The following is a 13,916-nucleotide window of genomic DNA, read 5'->3' as shown; positions in this document are numbered from 1 at the left end:
CAGACCGGTAACTTCATTTCAACATTGCATACAACGGACGTTGCAAAGGGAAAGGAGAATTTGTTGATTATGTGCTAAACATTGCAAACATTGCTGGAATGCACCTGCTTGAGTTATGGAAAGTTTGTTGCCTGTTAAAGAACTAGATTTTACACGTAATGTATTGTTTGTACGGAAAAAAGAAAATGTGCAAATTGCATCGTCTGTCAACCAGTGACTAAAGCAAACCTGGCCTGGTATGCCTGTGCTCCATACACGTCTAAGAAACCGGAAACATGCGTCTTTGTTATTGCAAATATGAAAACATATTTGCCAACTTACGTGAAAATATTGGAATAGGAGTGTGTGAGTCTATCCAATCAAAACCCCCGAATTCCCCCACGTGTGTATCAGAATAGCATTATAATTCGATCTCGGCGCGGTATCGTCTCGGCCGTCTGAATCTGTGTAAAATGTCATATTTTGGTCAAAAATTCAAATAACGTATAATATCCTACCGTACAGGGTACGAACATTGGCCAAGTGACCAAGATGTTCTCCGGGCTAATAAAAGAGTGCTGCACTGATTCTGACAACTTCAACGCTACCTTCTCCGTCAATATGGATGTCAAGGTCAGAACAGTACAACTCCTCTTACATTTAAGTGCTGACAAATTATATGGTTGTTTCTACTGATATCTGAATTCCGTGTGAAAGAGTCATGTTGTAACAGCTATATATATATATATATATATATATACACATAAGTATAGTTCGGTCAAAACTGCATTTTCAATCAAACAGTATTTTCAGATTTGGCCACAAAGCTTCGTAAAATTGGAAAACTGCAAAACTGAAATCATTGGCTTCCAGTGAGAAAGGACAGAATCGAAAATAAATTCATCCCATGATCGCTGGCAAAGAGTTTTGTGTGTGATGTAATTTAGGTGAAATCGATGAATATGTTGACACCCACTTAAAGGCATATGTACGCGCTCCCGTGTTTACAAAGTGTAGTTTGCCCATAATCGATGTCAAACGCACCATAAGACCATATAATGACGATATGTCACCATGCGCGGACCATAATACATGCATTACAGCTTGTTCTAGCCTCTGAAAAAGTGAGGATGTCAACAAAGCCGCGGTGTTAGCTCCCTTGCATCAACGTTACATGTGTTGCCAAATCTATAAATAGGACGATCCAGATCAAAATGAAAATTAACATATCTCAACATTGAAGGGGTCCTAGACCACAATATTTTGCAGGGAACTTAATTTAGCATGTCTCCAGCTGTTGGTAAAGCAATTAGCGTGTATAGTCATCGAGTACATATGCCTTTAATGTTCTACCTAACTGTGTCTTTCTTTTAGTTGTTTTCCTTTCTAGTCGTTTAGATTTCCTTTTACTTTTATTCTTGTGCACCCCCTAAAGGGGTTTATTAAAATATAACTTTTACTTGGCTTGCACAGACCTTCCCAGGAAAACAGTTTTTTCTCACCATCTCAGTTTTTTCTCACCATCTCAGTTTTTTCTCACCATCTCAGTTTTTTCTCACCATCTCAGTTTTGTCTCACCATCTCAGATCTTGTAAGTCGTTTACGTGAGATAAAACCATACCTCCACATAGACAAATTCAAAAAAATCAACTCACCGAGTGCTTTATTTGCTGATTGGGTTGTGCTTTTTAATAAAAACTACATTTAAAAAAAAATCCAGCTCCGCACATGATGTTGACTTTTTGTTGACAATGCTGTCAAAGTCGCTCAGTATGTGTCCAAGTCTTATCTCATATAAAGGTCTTGGCAGATCTGAGATAGTGAAATGTTTTGACGGTAAGGGTTGTGCCTTTAATGAGAATCGTCATGATTGAACAAAACCAAGATGTCTCCTCTTGCCGGTCACACCGAAAATGAAACCTGGCGCAAAAACGAAGGAAAGTATGAGAAGACGTCACAAAGGCGAATAATGACGTCACGTTAAAGTTCTGCAACTAATTATGTATGTCTCCCGAGGAAAAGACAAATTGGTTTGAGCTTGAAGTTTATTTGGGTTACTCTGTACTACTATCAGTGAAAGATTATATGTAAGGTCACCGTCAGGCTGCGCATGTATCGGTATCGTATTTCTTTACTTAAAAAAACCACCTGGTGACTCTGTAATACTAGCAGTGAAAGATTACTTGTAAGGTCACTGTCAGGCTGCGCAAGTATCGGTATCGTTTTTCTTTACTTTAAAAATATCTGGGTTTTTTTATTTTTTATTCTATTTCAATTTGTCCATCCCAGGTGAAGGCCTTACTGCTCGGCGCAGCATTCCTCATCGACTTCCACTTCTTTGAAACAACGAGATAGATCTGGTGCGAATTCCTTTGATAAAACTTCGGCAGGTCAAGGACGACTTGACTGGCTCAGCCAGAACATTTGACATTGTTGTCAAGGTCGCTGATCAGCAGTGGGTCGTTCCGAATGCTTCTGTTTGTTTTTGGCCACAAAGCTTCGTAAAATTGAAAAACTGCAAAACTGAAATCATAGTCTTCTAGTGAGAAAGGAAAAAATCGAAAATATATTCATTTGCCTTATTTTACACTTCAGGCAGCGTTTTTTATTTTATGTTTTTATTAAATACATAACACATCAACAGTGTAAAAAAGCAAATAAGCCTAAATGTTTTGTAGTTTATTCGTCCGCATCTTTTTTCACATGTACAAGTTTTCCAGAATGGGTAAAAGTGGCGAATGTAGCACCGTTAGTTTGCCAGAACAAGAGGCGGTGCATATTAGGAGCCGGTCCAAACGTTATTGTGCAATTCTCTCTCTCTCTCTCTCTCTCTCTCTCTCTCTCTCTCTCTCTCTCTCTCTCTCTCTCTCTCTCTCTCTCTCTCTCTCTCTCTCTCTCTCTCTCTCTCTCTCTCTCTCTCTCTCTCTCTCTCTCTCTCTCTTGTGAACACATATATTTTGGGATGTGTGTGTGTGTTCGGAAGGCGAATACAAAACGGGCGTATTTCAGCGTGCATTCGCTTGACTGAATGGTTATTTACTCCTCAGCGTTCTTGTTTCATCTCGTCTAAAACTGTTTTTTTCACGTGTTTTCTAACCGGAAGTTTGTTGAGACGAACAATGGCGGCCACCATGCGCTAGGTCCCAAACCCGATACTGCAAGTCGTGAAGCATCTTGAACACACGGCCAGTAGCGTGTAACTGGCCTTGATACGGAACGCGATCCAAGGGGGGCAATCTCAGTCATCTGAAAGAGGGAAATCCAAACGCAATCCGCTTTGTTCGATTTTATGGGCTTGGACGATAGAGAAAAATAAGAAAAGCAAAAGCTGGAGTCCAGTCTGGACGAAACTGCTATCAAGAACGCAGAATTGATTTTTTCTGAGGTTTTTTTTTTTTTTGCCGTAAGCGCCGTGTCGAGCTAAAACTGAAGTTGCGGCACAATTTCGCTTCTCGCACATCTGATGCTTGTTGACATGCAGGGCCGGACCAAATGAGTTGTAAGGGGGGGGGGGGGGGGGGTTCCTGCTTTTTTTTTGGGGGGGGGGCAAATCAGCGAAGTGGCGAAGCCACAAGCGCGCGCCTGCTTTTCCGGGGGCATGCTCCCCCAGAAAATTTTTCAAAAACGGTTAAAATATGTGCAATCTGGTGCATTCTGGGCCTTGTTTTGAGGGTGAAGAGCAGCATTGTTTTGGTGCTAAAACTATTGAATAAAATTTGTTAGAGACACACACAAAATTTATTAAAAAAACAACAACACTCAAAGCAAGGTACATGCTTTTTCCAGGGGTGGGGTTCCGGAACCCCTGGAACCCCCCCCCCCCCCCCCCCCCCCTGGGTCCGGCCCTGACATGCATCAACGAAGGGGCCTCACTCTGGAAGAGTTTCCTGCTCCGATAAACATGGCGCTTACGGCAAAAAAAAAAACTCAGAAAAAATCAATTCTGCGTTCTTGATAGCAGTTTCGTCCAGACTGGACTCCAGCTTTTGATTTTCTTATTTTTCTCTATCGTCCAAGCCCATAAAATCGAACAAAGCGGATTGCGTTTGGATTTCCCTCTTTCAGATGACTGAGATTGCCCCCCTTGGATCGTTGCGTATCAAGGCCAGTTAAGTTGCACGGTACTGGCCGTGTGTTCAAGATGGTCGTGAAGAGCCGAGACTAGTTAGAGCACGATGACGTCATGCCAAATATTGACGCGACACTCAGAAAATAATAGAATGACGTTTCATAACATAGCAAATTAAAAGAGGCACGCGATAGCCAGTCCTTCAAAGTTGTGAAAGCAGCGGAGGGAAGGTGACCAGAATCTGTTGTCAGAGATGGCGGGAATGTACCCAGTACTGCACCAACCACAAAATGAGATTCAACTACAATTCCAACAACAACAACCAAACCAGCAAATGAATTGCCCACCAGGTTTGAATAGTTATAAACTTCTTCTTTATTTTGTATGAACAAAGTAAGTAAACATTAAACTACCGTAAACCACCTTGTATACGCCCCCCCCCCCCCCCTATGCACCAATTGTGCCCAAAAGTTGGGGGTGGGCGTTTACTATGGTACTATACCCTTTGCAGGAGCGCTTTCTTTGCCAGAACAACGATATTTTGGTCACTTGGCATGGAAGTGTTCAAAGGATGCATTATTTTTTTTTTTCTTCTTTTTACAATGGTGTGCATTAAAGAGGTAGAAGTTACTGTTTATCAAAATAAATTAAAGAGATGTTTGTTGTTGCAGTTTTGCATTAACGAAAAAGAAAAAGAGCATCCTTGAAAATATCCAAGGATCCTCTTTGTATACGAAATAATTAGCAACGGTCAGGGAGGAAATGTTAACCTTTTTTCAGACGGCCTGAGTAATTGGTGAGTATTAGGATTCATATGTTTCCAAGCAGAAGTGTAGCTTCAGAAATACTGGTACGAATTCCGTATTATATACGTAAAGTCATCTGAGGTTAGCAGACAGATGATATTCATGGCAAAAATACTGATGTTCTTATCTCTAAGATGTGTTTGACTAGGGTTCCGTACGATTGTTTTGACGTGGGCAATGAAGTGTGGTACGGGCCATCCAACCAGTCGACAGAAACCTTCCCCATTCGTGGCACCTTCGACTACATCCCTACGCCTTACCAACTCGGCAATGGTGGCATCTTTTCATCAGTGGTGGACCTGTACTGGTTGTCTTCGTCCGGGGTAGGTTGTCGGTGAATGGGTTGTTGCGACTTGGTTTGTTGAAAAGATGTGTGCTTTTGGTCAACTCTTGCAGACTTTTTGCATTGTTTGTTTGAGTTTCTGTGTCTCCATCCCCCGCCTACCTCTGAGTGTATGTCTTTGTCTCTGTCTCTATTTATCTCTGTCTTTCTGCCTGTCTGTCTGTCTGTCTGTCTGTCTGTCTGTCTGTCTCTCTCTCTCTCTCTCTCTCTCTCTCTCTCTCTCTTTTTCTCTCTCTCTCTCTCCGTCTCTCTCTCTTTCTCTCAGTCTCTCTCTTTTCTCTCTCTCTCTCTTTCTCTCTCTCTTTCTCTCTCTCTCTCTTTCTTTCTCTCTCTCTCTGTCTCTCTCTCTGTCTCTCTCTCTCTTTTTTCTCTCTCTCTCTCCCTATCTCTCTCTCTCTCTCTCTCTCTCTCTCTCTCTCTCTCTCTCTCTCTCTCCCCCCCTCCCTCTCTTACTCTCTCTCCGTCCGTAAATCATATGAAATGTTGTATAAAATGGATGAGAGTGGTAAAAAGAACTGGGCCTCAAGTGTCCGTTGTAAATTGCATGAGTATGATTTTGGTTTTGTGTGGTTGAATCAGGACATGGTTACTGAAAAAGATTTGTTGTGTGTTTTTAGGGAAAGGTTGGTCGATTGCAGATGGCAAGAGTGGGATTATCATATACAAAATAGTGATAGATTTGCTGTTTATCGGACATTTTGTACTGTACATGACATTAAACCCTATCTTTTGTTGAATATGGATAGACAGCTAAAGTATAATTATTATGACTAGGTTTCGATTAGGTATTTCAGAAATTGCTGTGCATTCTAACCGATATAAAAAAACATAATGCCGATCAGTTGATGTGTCCCCTTTGTAAAGAAAAGCAAGAAGATGAAGTCCATTTTGTTGTTTGTTGCAACGCTTTACCCACATGGGTGAAGCAGCAAAGTTGTCCAGATGAAGGCCACCGGCCTGTTCCAATGCTCTTCTTTGCAGATCTTTGTTCCTGACGACACTGTCCTCTACAAAAAAAGTTTGGAACACCTAAAGCAACCTCTTCAGACATCACTACTCACCCAAGATGAAGCGTTCTTCTTTTCTTTCCCAGTCCGACTCCGAGATCAGTGCACAGGCGGAAGGTATCGTCCACTGGACTACTACTATCACAGAAAGACTACAAGGTACGTCACTCACCTTCGAGTCTTCTGTGTTCTTGGAGTCGCTTCCTGGGGAAAAATAGTGTTCAAGACAGTTTGCCTTCTATTGTCGTTAGTTTCACTGGCTGACGAACAGCTGTTACTTACGTTCACATGCAGCTATCGAGCGGACGTCAGCCTGCCGTCACTTAGCCAAAATGAAATGTTTCTCCGCTAAATTCAAGTGGCATAGTTATTTAGATGGAGACAAACAACTGAAGCAGATTTGTCTGAAGAGCGGCATATGGCATGGCCGAAGAGCAAAATGGTAAGTCTCCGCTGCCATTAACGACAACAAAGAAGGGAAGTAAGCCTCGAAGGGTTTACGGGAGTTGTCTGCCCCATTATCGAAAGATACTTCCTCAGAAAACAATAAATTGTGCGTTCTTACGATCATTGAGGTCTGCATTCTGGTAATAACTTTGTTATTATCATTCTCCTCAAGCCTATCTGTCTAATAAGTCGAGCTAAAATGGGCTACGTTCAGCCTTTGTACATTTCCTTCTGTGGATGTGACTATTGGATGACGTCATCGAACCTTCGTTGCCTAAGCTAAATTTGAATGGAAGCTCGCGCCATCATGTTAGCGTAGGTTCCTAAATGTATGGGGTTCAGATCCGGGCTGTTGGCTGGCACAGCATCCTGTTGACACGCCGGAACTGCGTATTGGATGGGCCGAGACTAGTTAGAGCTCGATGACGTCATGCCAAATATTGACGTAACACTCAGAAATAGAATGACGTTTCATTGTAGCAAATTAAAAGAGACACAGGATAGCACAGTCATTCAATTTTAAAGTTGTGAAAGCAGCGGAGGGAAGGTTACCAGAATCTGGTGTCAAAGATGTCAAACATCGACCCTGTGGTGTACCAACCACAAAAGCAGATGCAACTACAATTCCAACAACAGCAACAACTACAATTTCAGCAACAACCACAATTTCAGCAACAACCACAATTTCAGCAACAACCACAATTTCAGCAACAACCACAGTTTCAGCAACAACCACCATTCCACTATGAAATGAATTGCCCACCAGGTTTGAAAACTTACTTCTTCTCTTTTTTGCGTGAACAGTGTTAGTAAACATTAACTAATTGTGTGCAGTTCATGGGAATGTTCAAGAATATATTCCCGAATTGAGGGGAGCCGTTACAACGTAATACACTTTGCGGTCAGAGAGAAACAGGGATTTGGGAGGCGGGGCTCCTGGGTTTCGGATAGTATCTGGGGGTGTTCCACCCCCCCCCCCCCCCCCCTGCCAGCAACTGTTTCTGTAACACTCACTATAACACCTGTCATGTAACTCACTATAACACCTATCATGTAACTCTCACTATAACACCTGTCATGTAACTCGCTATAACACCTGTCATGTAACTCTCACTATAACACCTGTCATGTAACTCTCACTATAACACCTGTCATGTAACTCGCTATAACACCTGTCATGTAACTCTCACTATAACACCTGTCATGTAACTCACTGTAATACCTATCATGTAACTGTAACACCTGTCATGTAACACCTGTCATGTTACTCTAACTGTAACACCTGGCATGTACCCCTCACTGTAACAACTACAATCTAACTCATTGTAATACATGGCATGTAACCCTCACTGTAACACCTGTCATGTAACTCTCACTGTAACACCTGTCATGTAACTCTCACTGTAACACCTGTCATGTAACTCTAACTGTAAAGCCTCAAATTAACTGGGCGAAGTCTGCTACGCGAATTATACTTTGCGAAGCAGGCCACCTGGAGCTTCAGCAGTGAGTTTTCGGTAAAAAAAAACAAGTCGCGTAAGGCAAAAATACAACATTTAGTCAAGCTGTCGAACTCACAAAATGAAACTGAACGCAATGCAATTTTTCAGCAAGACCGTATAGTCGTAGCACCGTCAGTCCACCGCTCGTGGCAAAGGCAGTGAAATTGACAAGAAGATCGAGCAGGGTAGTAGTTGCGCTGAGAAGGATAGCACGCTTTTCTGTACCTCTCTTCGTTTTAACTTTCTGAGCGTGTTTTTAAACCAAACATATCATATCTATATGTTTTTGGAATCAGGAACCGACAAGGAATAAGATGAAAGTGTTTTTAAATTGATTTGGAAAATTTAATTTTGATCATAATTTTTATTTTTTAAATTTTTTTCGGTAAAAAAAAAAACAAGTCGCGTAAGGCGAAAATACAACATTTAGTCAAGCTGTCGAACTCACAAAATGAAACTGAACGCATTGCATTTTTTCCGCAAGACCGTACACTCGTAGCATTGTCTGTCCACCGCTCGTGGCAAAGGCAGTGACATTAACAATCCAGAAAAGCGCGGTAGCGGTTGCGCTGAGGAGGATAGCACGCTTTTCTATATCTCTATTCTTGTTAACTCTCTGAACGTGTTTTTAATCCAAACATATCATATCTATATGTTTTTGGAATCAGGAACCGACAAGGAATAAGATGAAAGTGTTTTTAAAACGATTTCGGAAATTTAATTTTAATCATAATTTTTATATTTTTAATTTTCAGAGCTTGTTTTTAATCCGAATATAACATATTTATATGTTTTTAGAATCAGAACATGAAGAAGAATACGATAAACGTAATTTTGGATCGTTTTAAAAAAAAAAGTAATTTTAATTACAAGTTTCCGATTTTTAATGACCAAACTCACTTATTAGTTTTTAAGCCACCAAGCTGAAATGCAATACCAAACCCCGGCCTTTGTCGAAGATTGCTTTGCCAAAATTTCAATCAATTTAATTGAAAAATGACGGTGTGACAGTGCCGCCTCAACTTTTACAAAAAACCGGATATGACGTCATCAAAGGTATTTATCGAAAAAATGAAAAAATCGTCCGGGGATATCATACCCAGGAACTCTCATGTCAAATTTCATAAAGATCGGCCCAGTAGTTTAGTCTGAATCGCTCTACACACACACACACAGACACACACACACACACACACACACACACACACACACACACACACACACATACATACACACATACACAACGACCCTCGTCTCGATTCCCCCTCTATGTTAAAACATTTAGTCAAAACTTGACTAAATGTAAAAAGACTTCGCGAAGTCGACTTCAGGCTCAACTAAGGACCGCCTTAACACCTGTCATCCCACAGGCCTGGATTACCTGGCCATGCTAGACCAGGTGGTGATCAAGCTAATATAACACCTGTCATGTACGTAACTCACTGTATCACCTGTCATGTAACTATAACTGTAGCACCTGCCATCCCACAGGCCTGGAGTACCTGGCTGTGCTAGATGAGATGGTGATGAAGCAAATGTTACACCTGTCATGTAACTCCCACTGTCACACCTGTAATGTAACTCACTCTAACACCTGTCATGTAACTCACGGTATCACCTGTCATGTAACTCACTGTAACACCTGTCACATAACTCAATGTAAAACCTGTCATGTAACTCACTGTAACACCTGTCATGTAACTCACTGTAAAACCTGTCATGTAACTCACTGTAACACCTGTCATCCCACAGGTCTGGAGTGCCTGGCCATGCTAGACCAGGTGCGTGATCAAGCAAATGTGACACCTGTCATGTTACTCACTGTAACACCTGTCATGTAACTATAAATGTAGCACCTGCCATCCCACAGGCCTGGAGCACCTGGCCATGCTAGACCAGGTGGTGATCAAGCAAGAGACACACCTGCTGGAGGTGTTGCTGCCCTTCGAGGTGTCAAACAAGTATGCCGTGTGCAACAACCAAGGCCAGAGGATCTTCTATGCCGCCGAGCAGTCCAGCTTTGTATGCAGGCAGTGCTGCGGGCACGCTCGCCCTTTCGTCTTAAAACTATGGTGAGTATTTCTCCTTGCATGAAAGTCAATCATACTTGGTATGTTTTAAAACGGAAAGCTGCCTGAGGCACGACTGAAAGCCCTAGGGGCTCCTTGCACCCGGACTTGACAGGTCCAGTAACTTTAAGATATCTAGGTTTCTGCATGCAGTAAACTCTCAACTGACATTTTTTGTTGACAGCTGTGACGCACGTGACTGTCCACGCTTAGTTTACTGTCAAGCACTGTTCCTAAGTATTTATATTCACTCACCCGTTCAACTTTCACACTATGTAAAAACAGATCTGGAATAAGACTTGGTTTCCTTCCGTCGCGATATAACCTTGAACGGTTGAAAACGACGTTAAACACCAAATAAAGAAAGAAAGACTTGGTTTCCTCCAAAAATCAATTACCTTTTTCTTTTTCTTTTTTTACACCTTAAATCAAGATAGTTGTTTTTGCACTATAAGTGAGACTTTTCAACTTCTTTGAAATACATAAGAACACAATTTGAAAGGTCTTGTAAGGCAGTGTCATCTGAGTATTTAATATATTGCCTCTGCAGTCATGTGTATGCAATGTAAAAAGAAAAGGAGATAAGACCGTGCCCTGTGGTGACCCTGTAGCTATACATGTAGAACGAGATAAAGACAGAACACCTTGGTAACAAACTGAAATCTATTGACAAGAAAGTCTATGATCTATAAAGTAAGCCTGGAAGTAACGTTGGTTTTCTAATAACTTCTTTGCTAGTTGATGGGGGAGAATGGAATCAAAAGCAGATGAAAAATCGATGAACAGAATACGTACAAAAGAACCAGAGGTTTCCAGATGAGTGTGTGCGTTATGTAAGGAGGGTTAGAGTGGCGTCGTCTGTGTAGCTTGTATGCAAACAGAAAAGGGTCAAGGTGAGACGTATTCTCAATAATTTGTAGACAACCTGTATAACTATATGTTAGCTCGAGGACATTCACATAACCAGGAAGTTTACAAATATCCTGATAAATGAAGTAAATTTGGAAGTTGGAAGGGGTACAACTTTAAAATCTCACACTATTGTGTCCTCAGTTCGTTGAAAATGCAGGATGACCCAAAACAATGCAACCCACAAAAATGCTAAAGACTTCTAAATCCGTTTACTGAATTACTTCATATGTGGTGTTTATTTAGCTTATGCATGACCAGTCAACAAAGTGACTAGGTGGTAGGTCAACCCAAGCCTTGGGAGTTATCAACAGTCTTGCACCATCATTTCGAAAACTCTTACTCTGGCACAACCACTCTCGCTCTGGCACAACAACTCTCACTCTAGCACCATCACTCGCACGCTGGCACCACAATTCTTACTCTGGCACCACAACTCTCACTCTGGCACCACCACTCGCTCTGGCACCACAATTCTTACTCCGGCACCACCCCACTCGCTCTGCCACCACAACTCTTACTCAGGCACCACCACTCTCGCTCTGATACCATCACTCTTGTTATGGCACCATCGCTCTGGCACCACATCTCTTACTCTGGCACCACCCTCTCGCTCTGGAACCACCACTCTTATTATGGCACCACCACTCTGGCACCACCACTATCACTATGGCACCACAATTCTGGAACCACCACTCTCGCTCTGGCACGCACGACCACTCTCGCTCTGGCACCACAACTTACTCAGGCACCACCACTCTCGCTCTGGCACCACAACTATCACTATGGCACCACAACTCTTGCACCACCACTCTCGCTCTGGAACGCACCACCACTGTCGCTCTGGCACCACATCTCTTACTCTCGCTGGCACCACCACTATCGCTCTGGCACTACTTCTCTTACTCTGGCACGACCACTCTTACTTTGGCACCACAACTCTTACTCTTGTACCACAACTCTTTCTCTGGTACCACAACTCTTGCTCTGGCACATCAACTCTTACTCTGGTACCACCACTCTAGCTCTGGCACCACCACTCTTACTCTGGCACAACCACTCTCGATCTGGCACCATCATTCTCGCTCTGACACCACCACTCTTACTCTGGCACCACAATTCTCGCTCTGGCACCACTACTCTCGCTCTGGCACCACCACTCTTATTCTGGCACAACAAATCTCGCTCTGGCACCACTACTCTCGCTCTGGCACCACCACTCTTACTCTGGCACCACAAATCTCGATCTCGCACCACTACTCTCGGTCTGGCACCACCACTCTCGCTTATTGTTTTTATTGTTTTTATTTTTCAGTGACAACAGTGGTGTCCCCATCCTTCACGTGGAGAGACCGTGCAACTGCGGGGCGTTCTGTCGCCACTGTTGCTGCTGTAGTGACTTCATCCTTGTCAACTGTGAAAGCACCGGCGAGTTCTTAGGTTGTAACATTATTACACACACACTCTAACACACGCACACACTCTAACACACACACATACACAATTACACACACACACACACACACACACACACACACACACACACACACTCTAACACACGCACACACACACACACACACTGACACACACACACACACACACACACACCTACACACACACACACATGTAGGCTACGCGCGCGCATACGTTCTTAACGCACACAAATGCACTGACGCATGCATACGCACATACACGCACAAACACACAGGCACGCACACACATAAAAGCATTTGAATGCATGCACCTGCGCACACACAAACGTGCGCATTGTCGCGCGCAGGCACACACATACATACACGCACGCACGCACGTACCCATGCACGCACACACACACACACACACACACACACACACACACACACACACACACACACTCTCAATCAATCAATCAATCAATCAATCAATCAGTCAATCAACCACTCTTAACATGGGCAACATGAGATATTAACTTCCTTGCGTTGAGGTCCTAATAGTTTGCAAGCTTAGTATTGTTTCGTGAATGTTGATTCTAAATAAAATTTTGTTTGAACCGATCAAACCCAGCCACAGTTTCACACTCGGCTTTTTACTTATTTTGTAAACTCAAGTGACCGTGACGTCATTGGACAATAACGTGACTGTGTGAGGCGTGTGCTTGTGTCTACAGGCAAGGTGGAAATGAAATGCAATCCGTGCTGCTTTGGCTACCGCGTCTTCGATGGCAACCACCAGCAGATTGCGTCAATCGCGGGACCTTGCGCTGGCGTCATGTGCATGAACACTTGCACTTGTCAGGACCAGCGTTTTGAAGTCACTGATAATCGGGCATGTACTTGTGTGTGAGTGTGTGTGGGGGGGGGGGGGGATTGTGATGTCATTGGGTTGGGGGCAGTGGAGGTTGTGGAGGGGCGACAATTGATATGCTTGCTGCTTTCAAATCAAATATTTCCTCTATATATGGTAACGTAAATATGTGCTGTAACTAAATATAGTTCGAACAACGAATCACTCAACAAAAAAACATCTTTTAAAACAGTATCAGATGGAACATTGCATTTCCCTTTTTAGAGCCGACAAAAACTCATATTTAGGCGGATAACCAGTCTAAAAAAAAAAGAGCATAGTTGTGTGCGTTAGATTGTACAATTGTAAAATAGAAAAGGAAATCCTAAATATAACATTTTACACAGATCTCGACAGTCATTGTTTGGTCAGTCATTGTTCAACCAAAAATGTCCTCTACGTAAACATGTGCTGGTACTAAATATTAACAGCTAATGTGTTTTCAGCGTAGCTATAGGGTCCG

General features: G+C 42.6%; 1 protein-coding gene and 1 long non-coding RNA gene across 2 annotated transcripts; both read left to right on the top strand.

Moving 5' to 3' along the window:
• Positions 1–507: 507 nt before the first annotated feature.
• Positions 508–2,640, top strand: LOC138968638 (uncharacterized). The gene is made up of 2 exons (XR_011456246.1): positions 508–612; positions 2,269–2,640. It is a non-coding gene; the product is annotated as an uncharacterized lncRNA (long non-coding RNA).
• Positions 2,641–5,006: 2,366 nt separating this feature from the next.
• On the top strand, positions 5,007–13,453 carry LOC138969614 (phospholipid scramblase 1-like). Its single transcript, XM_070342474.1, has 5 exons — positions 5,007–5,177; positions 6,179–6,363; positions 10,024–10,225; positions 12,447–12,571; positions 13,278–13,453. The coding sequence occupies exons 2-5, from the start codon at positions 6,264–6,266 to the stop codon at positions 13,451–13,453; spliced, it is 603 nt and encodes a 200-aa protein (XP_070198575.1). The 5' UTR covers positions 5,007–5,177; positions 6,179–6,263.
• The last annotated feature ends 463 nt before the right edge of the window (positions 13,454–13,916 follow it).

The sequence above is a fragment of the Littorina saxatilis genome, linkage group LG6, assembly GCF_037325665.1.
Source record: "Littorina saxatilis isolate snail1 linkage group LG6, US_GU_Lsax_2.0, whole genome shotgun sequence".
NCBI classification, from domain to species: domain Eukaryota; kingdom Metazoa; phylum Mollusca; class Gastropoda; order Littorinimorpha; family Littorinidae; genus Littorina; species Littorina saxatilis.
The sequence above is the reverse complement of the archived record's forward strand: the minus strand, read 5'-3'. Positions and strand labels throughout refer to the sequence as shown.

What these genes read in the sequence shown, in the direction of transcription:
- LOC138969614 (XM_070342474.1), top strand. Translation starts at nt 6,264, where the DNA reads ATGAAGCGTTCTTCTTTTCTTTCCCAGTCCGACTCCGAGATCAGTGCA. An exon ending in CCTTTCGTCTTAAAACTATG is followed by an intron (nt 10,226 to 12,446) that starts GTGAGTATTTCT and finishes TTTATTTTTCAG; the next exon opens with TGACAACAGTGGTGTCCCCA. An exon ending in AAGCACCGGCGAGTTCTTAG is followed by an intron (nt 12,572 to 13,277) that starts GTTGTAACATTA and finishes TTGTGTCTACAG; the next exon opens with GCAAGGTGGAAATGAAATGC.